Below are 20,376 nucleotides of genomic sequence, written 5' to 3'. Positions count from 1 at the left end.
CCCTTGCCTCAGTGCATGTGGTATGAACCCAGATCAAAGACGACAAAACCGTCTGTTGTTCCCGAGGACAGAGTACGCCACCTCTGACTTTCTCAGCCGGTCGCCAAAGTAATATCTGTTGACAAAGGGAAAGGATGTATAATGACAGTTAACACTGAGGTTACCTGGAACTGGAAGGGAGTTTAAAGATTAAAGCCTGATCCCGCTGCCATTTTATCGATGTGCAAACTGAGATACAGAGAGCTGAGTGATTTTTTCAAGATCACACATCTAGTCAGTGATATGTGGGACTAGTCCTGCTGTTTATTTCTCTGTTTAGAGTCCTTGCATCATACCTCACTTCTTTACACACTTAGAGAGTTCCTGAAGCTTTATCACTGAATGAATATTATTTAAATAGTGTTCAATGTTTCCATGTATATTAATCTGGTTCTCTTAGGTCTAGTCCATGGTGATAACAGATTCAGTCATTTTTCTATTTCAGGTGTTAGTGATGAAACCATAGTGGGGGAAGAAGGTATTTAAGTCAATAATTAATTCTTTAAGATTATGATCTTTTGTACTACTGTAAAAAATACAGTAATGGAAATGTGGTCACTGGGCTTCCCTGGTGGCTCAATTGGTAAAGAATCCTTCTGCAATGCAGGAGATTCTGGTTCAACCCTGGGTCAGGAAGATCCCCTGGAGAAGGAAATGGCTACCCACTCTAGTATTCTTGCCCGGAAAATCCCATGGATAGAGGAGCCTGGCAGGCTACAGTCCATGGGGTCACAAAATGTTGGGCACAACTTAACGAATAAACCACCACCATATGGCTACTAACTCCCATATATACTCCCAAGAGAGATTTTGATAGGCAAGGAAAGGTTGGCTGATTTCCCATCAAATCTCCCTCCCTAGCTATCAATAACGCCTCTTGTCACATCAAGGATCTGCATTCCCGGCAAAGTTTCTTTCTTAACTGGTATAAAAATATCTATATTAAAATGATTTCCCAAACTGTCTTATAAACCATGACATCTTGGAAACTCTTTTATAAAAGCATCTTTTGTCATTGCTGGGAATGTAAAAATACATGTGCCCAAATTGTTCATGTGTAGTTGAAAAGGAATGGATAGTGGAACAAGTACAAGCAGAGAATCAATTTTCTCCTTCAGGTCACTTTGTAAGCATTTAATAGTCTTGACCTTGAGGTTCTCGTTTGTTTCTAAGTCTTCCAATTTCAGACCGTGGAGTTCTTAAGTGTTTTCATGGAGAGTCTGTTATTTTAAAACCTAAAATTTTCCATCTGATTCTGGAAGACAGTTTCTTGGAACTCTACTCATCCATGTTGCTGGGGGCGCCCACCACTCACAATGAGGACATCTTTTCTCCCATGTTTAATGAAGGAGAAATGTTGAGTAAGCTCTGATGATCTCTGGGCCCAGGCAAGTTAAAAGGTCAGATGGAAAGGACATAGCCAGTGGCTGCAGTTGCTTCATTGCAATATAAGGAACTACTCAGGATTTCGGATGGTGTGTGTTTATCCCCAGTTTCCATGATCATCTGAATTAAACGATCATGATCTTTTGTCTGACAAATGTGCCTTGAAAAAAATTATTTCTGCCCTCTATTATGATTCTCTAAGCCAAGTGGAACTTTATGAGCAGATAGGGAAAATGATGCCTTAGTGGAATATGTAAATAACCAGATACCTTTATCTTTACAATTCTAACCATTCTGCTAACCAGAGGCATAAAATTCAAATCACTGAGAGTGTGCGAACTGTTTTTCATTTAAAATGTTTTCAGAATATATTGATTTGGAAATAATATTTTGTATGCTTCATATACAATTTATCTATGCTTATAGGATCTGAGGAGATATTTGTATAACATAAAGTGTACATCATTTATATCCAAGGCAGGGAAAGTTCCTGAAATGTCTTAGGTCTTTAACTGTCAACAACTGCACATGCTTACTTATAGCTGTGTCACGGTGCCACGGTAATATATCTATGCCTAAAATGTTAAAAGTTGAGAATGCCAAAGTGGTGAAAATATGCTTGGGTCATATGATCCATATGATGCCCAAACACACTAAAAAATTATTTCAGTATATAAGACATGTATATTAATTTTTTTAATTTATTTTTAATTGGAGGATAATTGCTTTATAATATTGTGTTGGTTTCTGCCATACATCAATATGAATCAGCCATATGTATACGTATGTCCCCTCCCTCTTGAACCTGCCTCCCACCTCCCACCCATCCCACCCCTCTAGGCCACAGAGCACCAGTCTGAGCTCACTGAGTCATACAGCAAATTCCCACTGGCTATCTGTTTTATATATGGTAGTAGATATGTTTCCAGTCTGCTCTCTCCAGTCGTCCCACCCTCTCCTTCCCCACCTGTGTCTACAAGTCTGTTCTCTGTGTCTGCATCTCCATTGTTGCCCTGCAGATAGGCTCATCAGCACCATCTTTCTAGATTCCATATATACGTGTTAACATACGATATTTGTTTTTCTCTGATTTACTTCACTCTCTAATAGGCTCTAGGTTCATCCACCTCATTAGAATTGACTCAAATGTGTTCCTGCTTATGGCTGAGTAATATTCCATTGTATACATGTACTACAACTTCTTTATCCATTCATCTGTTAATGGACAATCTAGGTTGTTTCCGGGTATAGGACATGTATATGTTGAAGTCATTGTTTGGCAGTAACATTTTATGGTATTGTCACCATTGATCTACACCAAAATATAACCCACAAGGCTGAAGATATTTTTAATCATTCTGCTGATGCCAATCAAAAATGTGCAGGATTAACAGATTTTAAATCAATTTGAGGTTATACTTATTTTATTGTTTTTGCCATTTCAAAAGATGAAATTGGATAGACACAGAAGTTACCTTTCACCCAGCAGAGGTAGTGACCAGAAGGAACCTGTTAGTAATTTAGGCTGTAGCTGATGGCTGCATTTCCCTGCTGCTGCTGCTGCTGCTAAGTCGCTTCAGTCGTGTCCGACTCTGTGCGACCCCATAGACGGCAGCCCACCAGGCTTCCCCGTCCCTGGGATTCTCCAGGCAAGAACACTGGAGTGGGTTGCCATTTCTTTCTCCAATGCATGAAAGTGAAAAGTGAAAGTGAAGTCACTCAGTCGTGTCCGACTCTAGCGACCCCATGGACTGCAGCCTACCAGGCTCCTCCGTCCATGGGATTTTCCAGGCAAAAGTACTGGAGTGGGTTGCCATTGCCTTCTCCACATTTCCCTGAGTTCTCATCAAATATTAGGTAGCAATTATGCTATTTTTGGAGATATAAACAATGAAAACTCCATTTTCTGGAAGATGGAAAGTAAGCCTAATCTGTTCAGACCTGTGTCCTGGGTCCCGCTATCATCTCCTGGTTATATTTTAATTTCCTATATGTGAATGGATAGGTGTAGTCAAGGAGAGCAGATCTGAACCTGAACAGCTTTATTGTTGATCTCTTAAATGGTAAAATTGATATTAAAGTCTAGCTGAGGGAAGACTTGAAGCTGACATCAGCAAGTATTAATATTAAAAGGTGAAATCCTTTCCCTCTTGTCCCCTTTTCCTTATCAATCCTCTCTTTGCTCTGTCAAGAAAGAAAACTCAGAATCAGAAAGGATCTTAGGTAAGTGTGTGTTCTTTGTTGGTTTACAATGTCCTTCTGGGCGAGTGAGTTATCCCATTGGAAAAGAGTATGCACTTGATGAGTTAGCTTCTCTCAAGCCGGCCTGACTGCCCTGAGCCAAGTAGACTGTGAACTCAGGTGAAGCCTTCAGGCATCTTCCCTCTTCACCTTCCCACACCGCCATCCCCAGGCTGCTCTCACGCTTCCTCCAGGCCCCCATTCCCACCACCTTGGCCCAAATTGCACACTGTGCTTTGGAATACCCTGCCCTTTAGGCATCTCATTCGTTCATGCCACAAAAATGTCTCGTGTTGACCACAGGGCTGGTCCCAGATCCTCCTTCATTACACAGAGCTCTGCCCTTAGGCGCCACCACCCCAGGCCCCACCCAGGAATGCTCTGACAACAGAACCCTGAACCATCACGAGGCCATCCTTCTAGAAGAAGGTAGTAACTCTGGAATGCTTCTTAATCTCAGCAATTAAAGGTGAGAAATCACCTTTAAAAAATCACCCCAAAGGTGATTTTTACCCTGAACTAGGATTATTCGGTGGAGTCACATAAACTTGTTCCATGTATCTCAGAATGTTTCCTGTGTAGAGACTTTAACCCTTGCAACCCCATTCCATGCAGGCTTGGAAGGACCTGGTTCTACAAACCAGGCTTCACAAAGGGGAAACGGGTTACATCACTTAATATACCCCTCCACACATGACCCTCCCCTCAAAGCAAGCCCTTTCATATGAGGCAGGAGACAAAAGCTGTGTAATCACTTCCTCCTTCAGGTACTGTTAACTCAAATTCATGAGCTTTTCAATAGCTGACTAAAGCCAAAATATCTTTTATTTTAGAGCCACATTTCGAATCTCTGAAATACTACCAGGTCGGCAGATGAATTGAAACCTTAATTTCAAACAGAATCACAGCTCTAGATTCTGTATGGTGTAGTTCGCCTTGTCCACAGCTTGTCGTCGCGAACTTAATAATGCCAGACTATTCCAGTGGGAAGTATCAACAATGATACCAATAATTTCTTATGAAATGTTTTGCTATATTATCATACCATGAATTTCAAGAGGCTCATCCCAGCTGCAACCAGGAGAACACCCTGGAGTCAGCATTCCAGAATATGATGGAATATCTTTAATGTCTAGCATAAATCTCCAATGCTCCACCCTGAACTGGCTGTGATATATTTAAATTTAATTTTTAAAGCTCATAAAATGGCTTAGAAAAAAGAAAACTGACATTCACAGCTACAGGGTAAATACTGTGCCAGTTTTTTAATGTTTGATTTGTCAGACTTAATCAAAAAAAAAAAGGCAGTTCTGATTCTGACTTTAAAATGTCACTTTTTAAATGATGGTCTTGGTGAGTGACCTTTCTAAGTCAGTGTAACATCACCTCGGGAAGCATGTGCCTGTGATCGGAGTGATAACTTCTTGGGGGAACATAGGACAGATAGGAGGAAGAGAGTAACAGGCCTGATAAGTGATAGGTCAGTTGTACTATATTAGGTACTACCTAATGAAGCAATGCAGAAAATTTTAAAAAGAAAGTGTATGTGTATTTATACATAAAACTAATTTTGTGGGTTGTCACATACTCTGCCATAACTATATACAAGTGTTTAACAACAGATATCTTTATCTGAATATATAAATATATATATATGCTTATACACACACACACATATATGGCTATAAATGACTAACAGCAAATTATCAAGAATGTCCTGTTTCTCTTCTTTCAACTGAATTCTGCTGAAATGATTCCAGAGAAATGTGTAGGTTATTCCTGAAGATCTCCAGCAGCTAGAACAGCCTCATAGTATTTTTAAATGTCAATGTTTTCAGTCATTAAAGCTCCAGTGCTAAAGCACAACCAGTGCCACTTCATCGTCTATCAACTGTAAGCTTAGCAAGTCTTTTCGCCCTTCTAAGCCTGTTTCCTTATCTGTAAAATGGGGATAAAGTAGAGTCTTGTGGAGTTATTGAGAGGTTTGAATGGGGCATGTCAAGCTCCTTGCCTCAGTACTTGGCTAACAATGTGCACTCTGTGAATTTTTCCTAGCTGCCATGACTGTGGGAAGCAGGGTGAAATGTCTTGACACTGTATTATCAGGTTACATGTGTCCCCGCCCCATGAAAACCCACCAAGTGACTGTATGCCAGTCCCTCCTCAAACTCCTGTTTTACTAGGTCTGTGGTCAGGGGTGCATGGGTAGTGGTAGGAACATTGTCTTCCATGAATGCCATCATTAGGTGTCTTGCTCTCTCTCTTTGCTCCAACTTCCCAAGTGGCCCTGTGTTAGTTGCTTAGTCATGTCCAACTCTTTGTGTCCACGTGAACTATAGCCCACCAGGCTCCTGTGTCCATGGGATCCTCCAGGCAAGAATACTGGAGTGGGTTGCCATGTCCCCTCCTCTGGGGGATCTTCCTGACTCAGGGATGGAACTCAGGTCTGCTGCAAGGCAGGCAGATTCTTTGCCATCTAAGCCACCAGGGAAGACCCCAAGCAGCTCTAGGTCACTAAAGAAATGAACCAAACTCAACAGGAAACCAGAAAAGCACTGGATGCAAGGCCCCAGATGCATAGCAGTTTACAGAATGCTGGCTATTCCAATGTGGCTCTGGGCCTGCCTTCCAAGTATAGTCATCTCCTGTTGATTAAAATACAATGTGTGAAGTCTTGGGGTCATTATTTTGGTCACCCTGCTCTCCTTCTGCTTTAAATTATCCTGTTTCAGCATGGGCAGCTGCATAGCTGGGTGGTAGTTTTTCAAGCATTTCAGCAGTCCTGGTAGCAGCCTCCCCCACAATGGGAGAGCTGCCCTGCTTAAGGGGCACAAACTCCTGAGTGCTTTCTCCAGACAGACTGATGCCTGACGAGATGGGCAGTCACAAGCTTTCAACTGCCTGACACGCAGCTAGTCCTCCCAGTCTCAGAGACCTCCCACCAGCTGCCTGTCTACACTTGCTCACCCCCCACATGCCTGCTCTGGCCTTGATGGGTGTCATCTGTACACAGGTGTCCAGGAGGCTGTGGTGAGCTGCCTGAACAAACAGACCCGGGAGCCCGTGGATGAGAACCTGTGCGTGACCAGCCGGCGGCCCCCCCAGCTTCTGAAATCCTGCAGTTTGGATCCCTGCCCGGCAAGGTAAGGGGTGCACCAGCCGCCCTGCTGCCCAGGAGTGTGTTCAGAATGGGGTTTGTGTGTCTGTCCATGGGCAAGATCAGAATGCTTATTGTTACCCAGTGTTTTGAAAACCAATTAGCATCAGTTCAAACTCTTAGTCAAATCCACTTAAAGTTAATTGAAACCAGGGCTTTGGAATTCTAGCCCAGCGATCATGCTCAGGGTCCAGAAGGCTCCGTGCACAAAGGAAAAGCCCCGTGGTGTGGCTGGAATGTGCCCGGGCTCCACTGATGCTTTCTTCCCAGGGGAACGTGAACTGACCGCAGAAGGTAGGGTCTTTGCCACCTCTCAGCCTGTGTCCCAAGCCCTTCCACCCTAATAACAGATCAGCTTGTGGGTTGCAGGAACTGAAGGATCTGGGTGGTATCACTGAGCCACCATGAAATCCCTCTGCACACACCATGCAGATTCATTATAGCATGCTCTGGAGTGTGCATGTGTCATTTCACATGCAGAAAATCGATTAGAGCATTTCATTGTTCACCCCTGCCTGGGTCTCATTATTATCCAACCTTGAGTTTTAGTTCATCAATGCAGTCACTGCTTGGTTCCACACAATTTTATGGTGTCTTGGGAGACTTGCCTTCAGATACTTGTTGAAGTCTCTGTAGAAGCTCAACCATCTCATCTATGATTCTGGTTTCCAAGGGGAGACATATAAAGAACCAAAGCCAGTCTTGCAAGTCTGCTGATGGGATGAGAAATGTTCCCAGATCAAATCCTAGATGAGAAAGGGGTTGTTGATACTGAAGGATATTTCTTGTGTTTCTACAGAGTATCATACAAGAAGCAATGTGTTGCCTCTAGGAATTAATGATAGGTTTCTGGTCCAGCTAATACTGCTTGTCTTACTTCTCAGCCAATTCAGTTCAGTTCAGTTCAGTCGCCCCGTCAGGTCCGACTCTTTGCACCCTCATGAACTGCAGCGTGCCAGGCCTCCCTGTCCATCACCAACTCCCGGAGTCCACCCAAACCCATGTCCATCGAGTCAGTGATGCCATCCAACCATCTCATCCTCTGTCATCCCCTTCTCCTTCTGCCCTCAATCTTTCCCAGCATCAGGGTCTTTTCAAATGAGTCAGCTCTTTGCATCAGGTGGCCAAAGTATTGGAGTTTCAGCTTCAACATCAGTCCTTCCAGTGAACACCCAGGACTGATCTCCTTTAGGATGGACTGGTTGGATCTCCTTGCAGTCCAAGGGACTCTCAAGAGTCTTTTCCAACACCACAGTTCAAAAAGCATCAATTCTTCAGCACTCAGCTTTCTTTACAGTCCAACTCTCACATCCATACATGACCACTGGAATAACCATAGCCTTTACTAGATGGACCTTTGTTGGCAAAGTAACATCTCTGGTTTTGAATATGCTATCTAGGTTGGTCATAACTTTCCTTCCAAGGAGTAAGCGTCTTTTAATTTCATGGCAGCAGTCACAATCTTCAGTGATATTGGAGCCCAGAAAAATAAAGTCCACCACTGTTTCCACTGTTTCCCCATCTATTTGCCATGAAGGGATGAGACTGGGAGGGATTGGGGGCAAGAGGAGACGGGGATGACAGAGGATGAGATGGCTGGATGGCATCACTGACTCGATGGACGTGAGTCTGAGTGAACTCTGGGAATTGGTGATGGACAGGGAGGCCTGGCGTGCTGCGATTCATGGGGTTGCAAAGAGTCGGACACGACTGAGCGACTGATCTGATCTGATCTGATCTCTGATGAGACTGGATGCCATGATCTTAGTTTTCTGAATGTTGAGCTTTAAGCCAACTTTTTCACTCTCCTCTTTCACTTTCATCAAGAGGCTTTTTAGTTCTTCTTAACTTTCTGCCATAAGGGTGGTGTCATCTGCATATCTGAGGTTATTGATATTTCTCCCGGCAATCTTGATTCCAGCTTGTGCTTCCTCCAGCCCAGTGTTTCTCATGATGTATTCTGCATAAAAGTTAAATAAGCAGGGTGACAATATACAGCCTTGATGTACTCCTTTTCCTATTTGGAACCAGTCTATTGTTCCATGTCCAGTTCTAATTGTTGCTTCCTGACCTGCAAACAGGTTTCTCAAGAGGCAGGTCAGGTGGTCTAATATTCCCATCTCTTTCAGGAGTTTCCACAGTTTATTGTGATCTACACAGTCAAAGGCTTTGGCATAGTCAATAAAGCAGGAATATATGTTTTTCTGGAACTCTCTTGCTTTTTCGATGATCCAATGGATGTTGGCAATTTGATCTCTGGTTCCTGTGCCTTTTCTAAAACCAGCTTGAACATCTGGACGTTCACGGTTCACGTATTGCTGAAACCTGGCTTGGAGAATTTTAAGCATTACTTTACTAGTGTGTGAGATAAGTGCAACTGTGTGGTAGTTTGAGCATTCTTTGGCATTGCCTTACTTTGGGATCGGAATGAAAACTGACCTTTTCCAGTCCTGTGGCCACTGCTGAGTTTTCCAAATTTGCTGGATATTGAGTGCAGCACTTTCACAGCATCATCTTGTAGGATTTGAAATAGCTCAACTGGAATTCCATCACCTGCACTAGCTCTGTTCGTAGTGATGCTTTCTAAGGCCCACTTGACTTCACATTCCAGGATGTCTGGCTCTAGGTGAGTGATCATACCATCGTGATTATCTGGGTCGTGAAGATCTCAATTAGATGCCTTTCTTTGGGGATTAGAAGATACAGATTGCAGGCCTCCTCATATTATTTCAGGGCACACAATCCCAGAGTGTCACCAGGAGTGACACTCTCCTGCTCATCGCCAGGGTTATTCTGTCTGTTGATCTGAAAAGCTGTTCTATTGATCCCTCTTTAAGTGCAGAAGTAAAGGGGACCATTAGTGCCATATCCTCTAAGGCAACCAGAAAATCAATCAGCCACTGCTTGGAGCAGCACCTCACCCACGAGAACAGCAGGTAAAATAGAGTCAAGGGCTGGGCCACAAAAAGCCTAGATCCAGTGCATGGAATTCTGAGAAAACTCTTTTTCTATGTCTGCCCACTTCTGTGTCCTTACCTCACTGTTTATCAGTGAATCTAAGACCTAACTGTGTGGGCAAGAAGTCCATACCCCCTCTATTTGACTACAGCCTCCTATATAGGAAAAAGCAGAAGGGATATGGGAAGAACAGCCTCTGGGCACCTTGGCTACCAGATCAGGAAGCCCTGGTTCTTGTTTTAGCTCTGCCACCCACTAGCTATGTGGCACTGAGCAAGATGCCTGCCCCATCTGTGTCCACATCTGCAAAATGAACTAGCTATACAAAACAATCCAAGGTCACCAGGTCCTGTTCTATTAATCCCATAGCTCTTCATGGCTCTGTAGGCAGGAGCGTTTGTGGCTGCTGCTTTGTGCTGATAATCGATATCAGTGCTCTTCTGCTTGTTTACCAACACTTTAAAAACAAGCATGAGGGTCTTTCTAACCACATCTCAGTGGTGTGATGACATCCAAATGCTGTGATGACCTGAGGCAAGCCCAAGAGTCAGTACCTGGGACAAACTAAGAATCTTCTGGGATTTTCAGCCACTAAACCCCTGCCTTCCTGGGACAGCAGAAGAAATAGGACACAAGATGTTACTTCCCATCCTCTAAGTACAGACTATAGTTAAATTAGATGAGCTTACTTTACTCTAGGACCTTTTCACTGACTGGAAAACAAAGACTCTTGTTGGGCTTAACATTGTTTCATTTGCTCCAGTTCAACCCAGGGCTTTAATTTCCACCAGCAAACCATCAGACTGAAGGGCAGAACGTCTTACTGGACACAGCCAGGGTTTCTTTGGCCAACTGTACACAGCTGAGCTTTTGTGGAATGATGCTAGTTAAAACAACAAAGGGGCCAAAATGGCCTGATATGACTCGCTCTCTTCACCTCCCGTCCAAGAGCCAAAGCAGAGTTTCATCTTAAAATGAGAGCTGGGTAGAGGTGTATCTCCTGTGGAATATTTCAGTCTGACATGAGGGGGAAAAAACCTCTCCTGCTGAATGTTTATGTCAGATGCATCTGAAAATGTGTTTAGTAGGGGTGTAGCACTGTGTTGTTTTTCCATGCACCTTCTATTCATTGGGGACTAATTTAAATCACTGATTCACAATTCTTCTTGTGCATGGCTCAGCATTCCCTGCACAGTTCAGCGTATTCCCTGATGGGCTCCAAGTTTCTATACCCTGTCTTTTAGGCTCTTGGCTCATGCTGATGTCCACGTATTCAAAATAGAAAAATCCATAGCATTTTTGGTGGGATATACAGAGGTGATGTTCAAGTCTTGGTCATTGGGCTTATGACTCTTAGAGGTGGTGCTGGTTAAGAGAAGTAGCTTTTCCAGGAAGTTATTTGTCTTACTGAGCACCAGGTAGGAAGCTACTTTTCTTCTCGTGTATGGTCAGAGTTATCTGATCACACAGAGAATACCAGAGGCCTAGAAGACATGTCCTATCTGGGCTGTCTCTCTGAGACAGCTGTCGCTCTGACTCACCATCTGATTTCCTCTGTGTGATTGGCAGAGCTGGTATCAGAAGCACATGTCCAGCTTTCACCAGGTTGAGGCAAATAAATTCTCATGCCTGACTGTGTTCTCAAGTAAGAGGTATTCTGATTGTTCCAATTTGTATGTGCGCACATGTGCACAGACTGCCTGCATTTTTTAGGACACTTAAAAAATTGTTATTAAGTTGCTAGTCATGTCCAACTCTTTTGCGACCCCGTGGATTATAGCCTGTCAAGTTCCTCAGTCCTTGGGATTTCCCAGGCAAGAATATTGGAGTCAATATCCTTCAAAAGCCATTGCCTTTTGAAAGGGATCTTCCTGACCCAGGGAAGATCCCGATGTGTTTCCTACATTGGCAGGCAGAATTCTTTACTGCTGAGCTATCAAGAAAGCTCACTTAAAAAAATAATAGCTGTCTATTGGAGAGGACTAGGTTTTGGGTTTTTTTTAGTGCAGATTTAACTTTTTATTCAGTTCAGTTCAGTCGCTCAGTCGTGTCCGACTCTGCGACCCCATGAATCGCAGCACGCCAGGCCTCCCTGTCCATCACCAACACCCGGAGTTCACTCAAATTCATGTCCATCAAGTCGGTGATACCATCCAGCCATCTCATCCTCTGTCGTCCCCTTCTCCTCCTGCCCCCAATCCCTCCCAGCATCAGAGTCTTTTCCAACAAGTCAACTCTTCTAATGAGGTGGCCAAAGTATTGGAGTTTCAGCTTTCACATCAGTCCTTCCAAAGAACACCCAGGACTGATCTCCTTTAGAATGGACTGGTTGGATCTCCTTGCAGTCCAAGGGACTCTCAAGAGTCTTCTCCAACACCACAATTCAAAGGGATCAATTCTTCTGCCCTCAGCTTTCTTCACAGTCCAACTCTCACATCCATACATGACCACTGGAAAAACCATAGCCTTGACTAGACGGACCTTTGTTGGCAAAGTAATGTCTCTACTTTTCAATATGCTATCTAGGTTGGTCATAACTTTCCTTCCAAGGAGTAAGTGTCTTCTAATTTCATGGCTGCAGTCACCATCTGCAGTGATTTTGGAGCCCAGAAAAATAAAGTCTGACACTGTTTCCACTGTTTCCCCATCTATTTCCCATGAAGTGATGGGACCAGATGCCATGATCTTAGCTTTCTGAATGTTGAGCTTTAAGCCAAATTTTTCACACTCCTCTTTGACTTTCATCAAGAGGCTTTTTAGTTCCTCTTCACTTTCTGCCATAAGGGTGGTGTCATCTGCATATCTGAGGTTATTGATATTTCTCACGGCAATCTTGATTCCTGCATAAAAGTTAAATAAGCAGGGTGACAATATACAGCCTTGACGTACTCCTTTTCCTATTTGGAACAAGTCTGTTGTTTCATGTCCAGTTCTAACTGTGGCTTCCTGATCTGCTTACAGATTTTGCAAGATCAGGTCAGGTGGTCTGGTATTCCCATCTCTTTCAGAATTTTCCACAGTTTATTGTGATCCACACAGTCAAAGGCTTTGGCATAGTCAATAAAGCAGAAATAGATGTTTTTCTGGAACTCTCTTGCTTTTTTGATGATCCAGCGGGTGTTGGCAATTTGATCTCTGGTTCCTCTGCCTTTTCTAAAACCAGCTTGAACATCTGGAAGTTCACAGTTCACATATTGCTGAAGCCTGGCTTGGAGAATTTTGAGCATTACTTTACTAGCATGTGAGATGAGTGCAATTGTGTGGTAGTTTGAGTATTCTTTGGCATTGCCTTTCTTTGGGATTGGAATGAAAACTGACCTTTTCCAGTCCTGTGGCCACTGCTGAGTTTTCCAAATTTGCTGGCATATTGAGTGCAACACTTTCACAGCATTATCTTTCAGGATTTGAAATAGCTCCACTGGAATTCCATCACCTCCATTAGCTTTGTTCATTTATTGAAGTGTAGTTAATTTACAATGTTATGTTAGTTTAGTGTATAGCAAAATGATTCAGTTATTATATATATGTGTTCTTTTCCATATGTTATTATAAGATTTGAGTATAGTTCCCTGTGCTATACAGTAGGTCCTTGTTGTTTATCTATTTTATGTGCAGTATTGTACATCTCTATTTTCTGTATAGTAATTGTTGTTCAGTCACTCCGTCATGTCCAACTCTTTGCAACCCCGTGGACTGCAGCATGCCAAACTTCCCTGTCCTTCACCATATCCCAGAGCTTGCTAAAACTCATGTCCTCTGACTCAGTGATACCATCCAACCATCTTTATCCTCTGTCATCCCTGTCTCCTCTTGCCTTCAATCTTTCCCACCATCAGGGATTTTTCTAATGAGTCAGCTCTTCGCATCAGGTGGCCAAAGCATTGGAACTTCAGCTTCAACGTCAGTCCTTCCAATGAATATTCAGGGTTGATTTCCTTTAGGATTGACTGGTTTGATTTATTGAGTCTTCTCCAATACCACAGTTTAAAAGCAACAATTCTTCGGTGCTCAGCTTTCCTTATGGTCCAACTCTCACATCCATACATGATTACTGGAAAAACCATAGCTTTGACTACATGGATCTTTGTCAACAAAGTGATGCCTCTTCTTTTTAATATGCTATCTAGGTTGGTCATAACTTTTCTAGCAAGGAGCAAGCATCTTTTAATTTCATGGCTGTAGTCGCCATTTGCAGTGATTTTGGAGCCCAAGAAGATAAAGTCTGTCACTGTTTCCATTGTTTCCCCATGATGTTACTGGATGCCATGATCTTTGTTTTTTTGAATGTTGAGTTTTAAGCCAGTTTTTTCACTCTCTTCTTTCACCTTCATCAAGAAGCTCTTTAGTTCCTCTTAGCTTTCTGCCATAGGGTGGTGTCATATATATTAATCCCAAACTCCCAGTTTATCTCTGCCCACCCTTTCCCCTATGGAAACCATAAGTTTGTTTCCTATGTCTGTGAGTCTATTTCTGTTTTGTAAATAAGCTCATTTGTATCATTTTTTAGCTACCACGCATAAGTGATATCATATGATTGTCTTTCTCTGTCTGGCTTAGTTGACTTAGTATGATAATTTCCAGTCTATCCATGATACTGCAAATGGCATCATTTCGCAGCTGAACAATATTTCATCATACTTATATACCACATATTCTTTATATATTCATCTGTTGAAGGACATTTTAGGTTGCTTCCATGTCCTAACTATTGTAAATAGTGCTGCTATGAATATGGGGATGCATGTATATTTTTGAATTAGAGTTTTCTGTAGATACATGGCCAGGAATAGGATTACTGGATCATATGGTAGTTCTATTTTTAATTTTTAAAAGAACCTCCATACTGCTTTCTGTAGTAGCCATACAAGTTTACATTCCCACCAACAATATAGAAGTGTTCCCTTTTTTCCACACCTTCTTCATCATTAATTATTGCAGACATTTTAATGGTGGTTATTGTGACTGGCGTGAAATGTACATCACTGTAGTTTTCATTGCTTTTCTGTAATAATTAACAATATTGAGCATCTTTTTATGTGCCTCTTGGTTATCTGTATGTAAGCGGACTAGATTTTAAAGTCCTTGCTATCAGCTTCATGTTTTAATCCTCCTTTATATTCATCTTTCTAGAACCTAGAAGGTACAGTTTCTAGAACCTAGAATAATGTCTGACATATAGTAGATGTGTATTAAGTGCTTATTGATGGGACTTCCCTGGAAGTCCAGTGGTTGAGATCACCTTCCAATGCAAGGAGTACATTTTCAATCCCTGGTCAGAAACCTAAGATTTCACTTGCCTGGCGAACAAGGAACTAAGACATAAAATAGAGACAATGTTATAATAAATTCAATAAAGACTTTAAAAATGGCTCACATCAAAAAAAAAGTGCTTATTGAATAAATGAGTATAAGGACTAGGACTAAATTTTTACACAGTAATACTTTGTTGTTGTTTAGTTGCTATGTCACGTCCAGCTCTTTTGCTTCCCCATGGACTGTAGCCTGCCAGGCACCTCTGTCCACAGGACTTCCGAGGCAAAAATACTAGAGGAGGTTGCCATTTCTTTCTCCCAGGAATCTTCCCGACCCAGGGATTGGACCCATGTCTCTTGCACTACAGGTGGATTCTTTATCACTGAGCCCCCTGGAAAGCCCATAGTAATGCTTAGACCCTGATAATAGCTGGACCCCATTTCACTCTCTCCTCTCTATCCCTCTTATCCTGTCTCTCCCACCCACCAGGTAGTGCTAAAAATGCTATTATTAGTCTCTTCTTTATGTTTAAAGCTTTACAACTTAAAACATAAATAATCTTAGTATAAGTAACCCTTTATGGTAGCAACTATGTATGGCAGAATATCCCCAAAGTTAAGAATATGAAGACAACTTTGGAGTTGTCTTCAAAATTACGTCCACAACTTTGGAGTTTGAGTGCATGGAGTGCACAATGGAATTTGAGTGCATGGTTAGCATTACCCAGGAAGGGGTGTGATTGTCAGGAGAATTAGAAGGTAGCACAGCAGGGACTGGTATTAACTCCTTAACAACCTGGCCTACAATTGGCCGGAAGAAATTAGGACCATTTTTGCACATGAGCTGACACCTGTAAGAATTGGTAGCAAAGAAGGTATCAGTACAAAGAATAAAAATTATTTTAGATGTCTTTACCATCCTCTCAATAATATGTGTCTAGAAGGCCACATTCCACCACCACCCCCTCAACCCTGCCCACCTTCTCTGGTAGGTTAGACCTGCTTAAGGGAGAAATATGCAAACAGGAGCCAAGATCAGTCTTTAGGAAAGACATCTGCCCCCTGTTCTTAATTAAAAAGCTAAGTATTCGAATTATACAAGTATTCATGAATATTCTCATTCTTTGACACTCAAGCACCTCAGAAGTAATCAATAAAGGCGCGTGCTGCCCTTTCACCACCATACTCTGCAGCACCACACCCTTCTTCTCCCCAGAGATCATCACTGTTCATGGTTTGGTACCTTTCCAGACCTTTTTCTATGCATTTGTATACATACATGAACATATACAAATATATAAGATTCTTTTCCCTTTGTAAATGTGGTCATATTACATGTATTGTTTGGCAACTTGATTTTTGCTTAATAACACACACCAAACATCTTCTCCATCCCCGAGACCACCAAAATAAAACCCCACAGGTAGATTAAGACCTGTGTTCGAATCCTGCTCTGTCATGTTTAGCTATGTGACCTTCAAGAGGTCATATATCTTTTTGGGTTCTCAAATTCTTCATCTCTAAAATAGGATCATAGCAGGCACTCAGAAAAATTAATCTTCTCTTTCCCTTTCATTTTTAGTAAGAAATATTTTTAGTTTGCATTCAGGACTTAACCTCAAGTTTGATTCACTTTTCTTTCTTATTCCATTAAGTCTTAATAATTAAGCTCTACTGACCATCTCCCCAGTTTATAATAGCTATGACATGAGCAGCCCAAAGAAAGGCAGAAAGCACTCCCTTAAAAGAAAAAAAAAAGTAGTTTGACTGTTATTAATTATAAGCATTTGATAGCTCAGCCAGTGTGTGTTGAAAAGATTTGGTAAACGTACGTGGAGGAGGGGAGAGAAGTCCACAATGAAAGCCAGATGGCCGAAAATGAAGGAAATTCCAGGCAATTTCTGCAGCTTTGTTCTAACATACTTTTTAAACTAAACTTTTATTTCTCTGCAACAGAGAACAGCTGAGTGGTGTGGAATAGATAAACACTGAAGAGGGGAAAAAAAGCTCATAATTCCAGGAACAGTACTTGATTTCTGTCCCGCACCCCAACCCCATTCCCTTTTCTCAGACCTAGGGTGGTTCTGAGGATTGGCAAGAACCATGAAAGAAGTTTAAGGATCCTAAACAGAAATGAGAAAGTTAAGAAAACTCTTCAAGGTCACAGAGTCTCCCCTTTAAAAGCAAACTTTAGAATGCCTATGTTATTGCACGCTAACAAAACCCACACGGATGAGCCACAAATAATTTCCAATTTCTAATTTTCTTTTACATTTGCCTAAAATGGCTAGAGCAGAAGGTGTTAGCATAACCACGTTATAATTTACATCATGGAACCTTCCAAGCTTTGCAGGGACTGTCCCCTTAGACAACTTGTTTTAAGGGTTTCTGTTTCAACATGCTCTCCAAGTAATGGTTTATCTTCTGCTGAGTTCCCGAAGTTTGCATATGCTGCCTTTTGGCTGTGTCAATACTAACTTTTAAGTGCTTAAAGCAAAAGCACACCAAAGCTCACTGGCGTCCACAGAAATTGAGTCCAGATTTGAAGGCCATGTTCAAGCGCCTTTAGAGAGCTAATACTATTATTATTGTCATCCTCTTTGATAAATCCAGATGTATGATTATACTGTCTCTCTCTTTTCTTCCACTGATGGACAAGTTACAACAGAAGCATCTGCCAAGACCTGTTTCTTAGCAGTTGAGTCTGATTGGCCCAGTGGCAGTCTCTGCTACTTCCCTACCCAGGAATGTGTTGGCTTAGTGATCAGATTTGTCCCCAGCAGCACTTTGACATCAGCAAGGGTAAGCATCCCATGTATGCTTGCCTTGGGGCGTAAATCTTCATTTTTCCTAATGAGAGCCCTCTCCATGGTTACGCATCCCCTGTGATATCAGCTGCAAACCTTTGTGAAATGAGCTTTGCTGGTACTAGAAGTTATTCTATAAGCATAAATGTAGTTTTTGCATGAATATGTGGTAAAAATCAAGGGAATGGATCTACCTTCTCATCTTGTCTCCAGAAAGCACAAATGGCTAATTCCATAAAGATAGAACCTCAGCCTTAGGGAAAAAACCCATTCAGTTAGGACAGGAGAGGGAAGCTTTCCTGGTTTCTTAACATTAATGTGGTTACACAGCCTTTTAGACCATATTAATTCTTCCTGGACTCTGGCAAAGTCTTTATACAAACCATTGACTGAAATTAACCTTCTGCATAAAAAAATATGGCAGAAAGCATTTCACATCTCAATTCAGTAAAACATAAAAATGCACTATGTATCTTCATGCACAGCAGTCTGCTTGTATTTGGTCCTCAGAAATGACTAGAAGACCCAAATCTGTTCTGAAGGAGTTACCAGTTATTGAAGGAAGATTTCAAAACAGTAACCGCTGTGATGGGGCAACACAGGGTTCTGTGGGTGCAAGAGGCAGAAGGGAAGGCTTCCTGGAGGAGGCACTGCCCATGCTGAATCATAACACATAAGCAAGAGTCACCCAGGTGAAGAAGGGAGGGAAGAGATGTTACAGGCAGAAAGAAAAGCATGGACACAAAGGAAAGAGCAAGAATTGGAAGCTAGTGTTACAGGGTGAGCAGGGGCCAGCTCCAGGATGGCTCTTTATGCTAAGTTGTTTGGACTTTTATGTCATACAGGCAGCAGAGAGCCATTAAGGAGAGTGAAATGGGAGGGAAACAGACAGATTTGCTTGGAGAAAGATGGCTCTGGCTCTTCATCCAACAGAGCTAAAGTAGTAACGGTGGCTAGCTTTTACTACCTAATAGTCATCTGCTCTTTTTCTCATTCAATATCATAAATAAGTAGTGTGCTCTGCATCATTTTATTTTCATCAAAAGTAATAAAGACCTCTTGTCCTAGGTGTGTTAGCATTTTGTATCCTCCCCATTCAACCTAGTATGATGTGGGCTCAGCCCGTCCACCTGGCGGGAGAATAGAGCCTTAAGGAAGGATGTCTCCAGAAGAGAGAATGAGAGGTACAGCCAGCTTATCCTTGAGGCCCTTCCATTTCTGACATTCTGTGGCCCTTGAGGGTTATGATAATTACCCGCAGAACTGAAGCTTTTCAAGAAAGAAAGAAAAAGCGAATTCTATTAGGAAAATTACATTAAGTCAAATTTAAGTCCCCAAGACAAAGCACCTCAAGACAGTTCCTCAAGACAGGAACTGGCTTTAACTATAAATGAAGGAGCCATGAGAAGTCTACTGGGGAACAAGAATTGGATTTCCATAAGAAGAATGTAGCCGAGAGCATTCAGGCAGCAAGGATGGTGAAACGCTGAAATGAATGTTTGTAGAATGCCGTAGGGCTTCCCTGGTGGCTCAGACAGTAAACAATCTGCCTACAATGCAGGAGACCTGGGTTCGATCCCCTGGAGAAGGGCATGGCAACCCACTCCAGTATTCTTTCCTGGAGAATTCCATGGACAGGAGGAGCTTGTACTGTCCATGGGGTCGCAAAGAGTCAGACATGACTGAGCGACTTTCACTCACTCACTCGTAGAATTCCTTAATGTCGCTTGCCCACATGTAAAAGGATACAAAATGTTCTTCATCCCTGGATTTAGAATTTTATAGTGCTCTTTACTGTAGTGCTTTGTAACTAGAACTTCTCTTCATTCAACGTCCACTGAACAAATATTTATTGATTGCCTCCTTTGTGCTGGGCATTGTGCTGGGGAAACAGGGATGAACAAACCCACTTTGTTCCCTGAAGCAGGTACAGCCTACAGAGTGTGGGGAACGGTCCTGGAGAAGCCATTACGTTTTTTTCATCTTGGGTACTTTAAGTGCTACTCTTCTAAAGATAGTTATTAAACTCAACTAGTGCCTGCATTCTTCACTGCTCTAAGAGCTGACCTATTTGAACCAGTCATCGATCCCACTGCTCATAAGTACCATGGGGATGGAAATATCACCACCACGTAGCTTTCTGCTGTGGATGTGGTGATGAAACGGGAGTTTTACAGTTCGCAAACCTTCCAGCTTACAAATCAATCAGCAGAAGAGTGGAGACTCTCAGAGTAAATCTTTTCTATTTTTTTTTTTCCTGCCTTCCCCTATAATCCAGTGTTTCTAACGTCCTGAAGTAACAATTTAAAGGCAAGCAATGATTCAGCCAAAGCTTTGAAATGAGAATTATTGCTGCCTAAGTGTACCCAATGCCTTCTTTGGAAATTTTGAAAGGAGGCCTTGTGCAATTTGAGATGAAGAGCTGTTCTATGACTCTGAGTTAGAAATCTGCTCTGTTGCTATGTTTCTTAAACTTGGAAAACAAAGAAGTAGGGAAAAGACTGGAGAAAGAAACAGAGAAAATGAGACCTTTAGG

General features: G+C 42.2%; 1 protein-coding gene across 1 annotated transcript in view; it reads left to right on the top strand.

The window, feature by feature from the left end:
* ADAMTSL1 (ADAMTS like 1) overlaps positions 1 to 20,376 on the top strand; it is a 1,145,195-nt gene that overhangs the window by 908,744 nt on the left and 216,075 nt on the right. The window contains exon 18 of the mRNA XM_055577966.1: positions 6,680 to 6,809. Coding sequence (XP_055433941.1) covers positions 6,680 to 6,809 — 130 coding nt within the window. The remainder of the gene's footprint in view (positions 1 to 6,679; positions 6,810 to 20,376) is intronic.

Source organism: Bubalus kerabau, chromosome 4 (assembly GCF_029407905.1).
Source record: "Bubalus kerabau isolate K-KA32 ecotype Philippines breed swamp buffalo chromosome 4, PCC_UOA_SB_1v2, whole genome shotgun sequence".
Lineage (NCBI taxonomy): Eukaryota > Metazoa > Chordata > Mammalia > Artiodactyla > Bovidae > Bubalus > Bubalus kerabau.
Note: the sequence above shows the minus strand (reverse complement) of the source record. Positions and strands in the feature narration are given on the sequence as shown.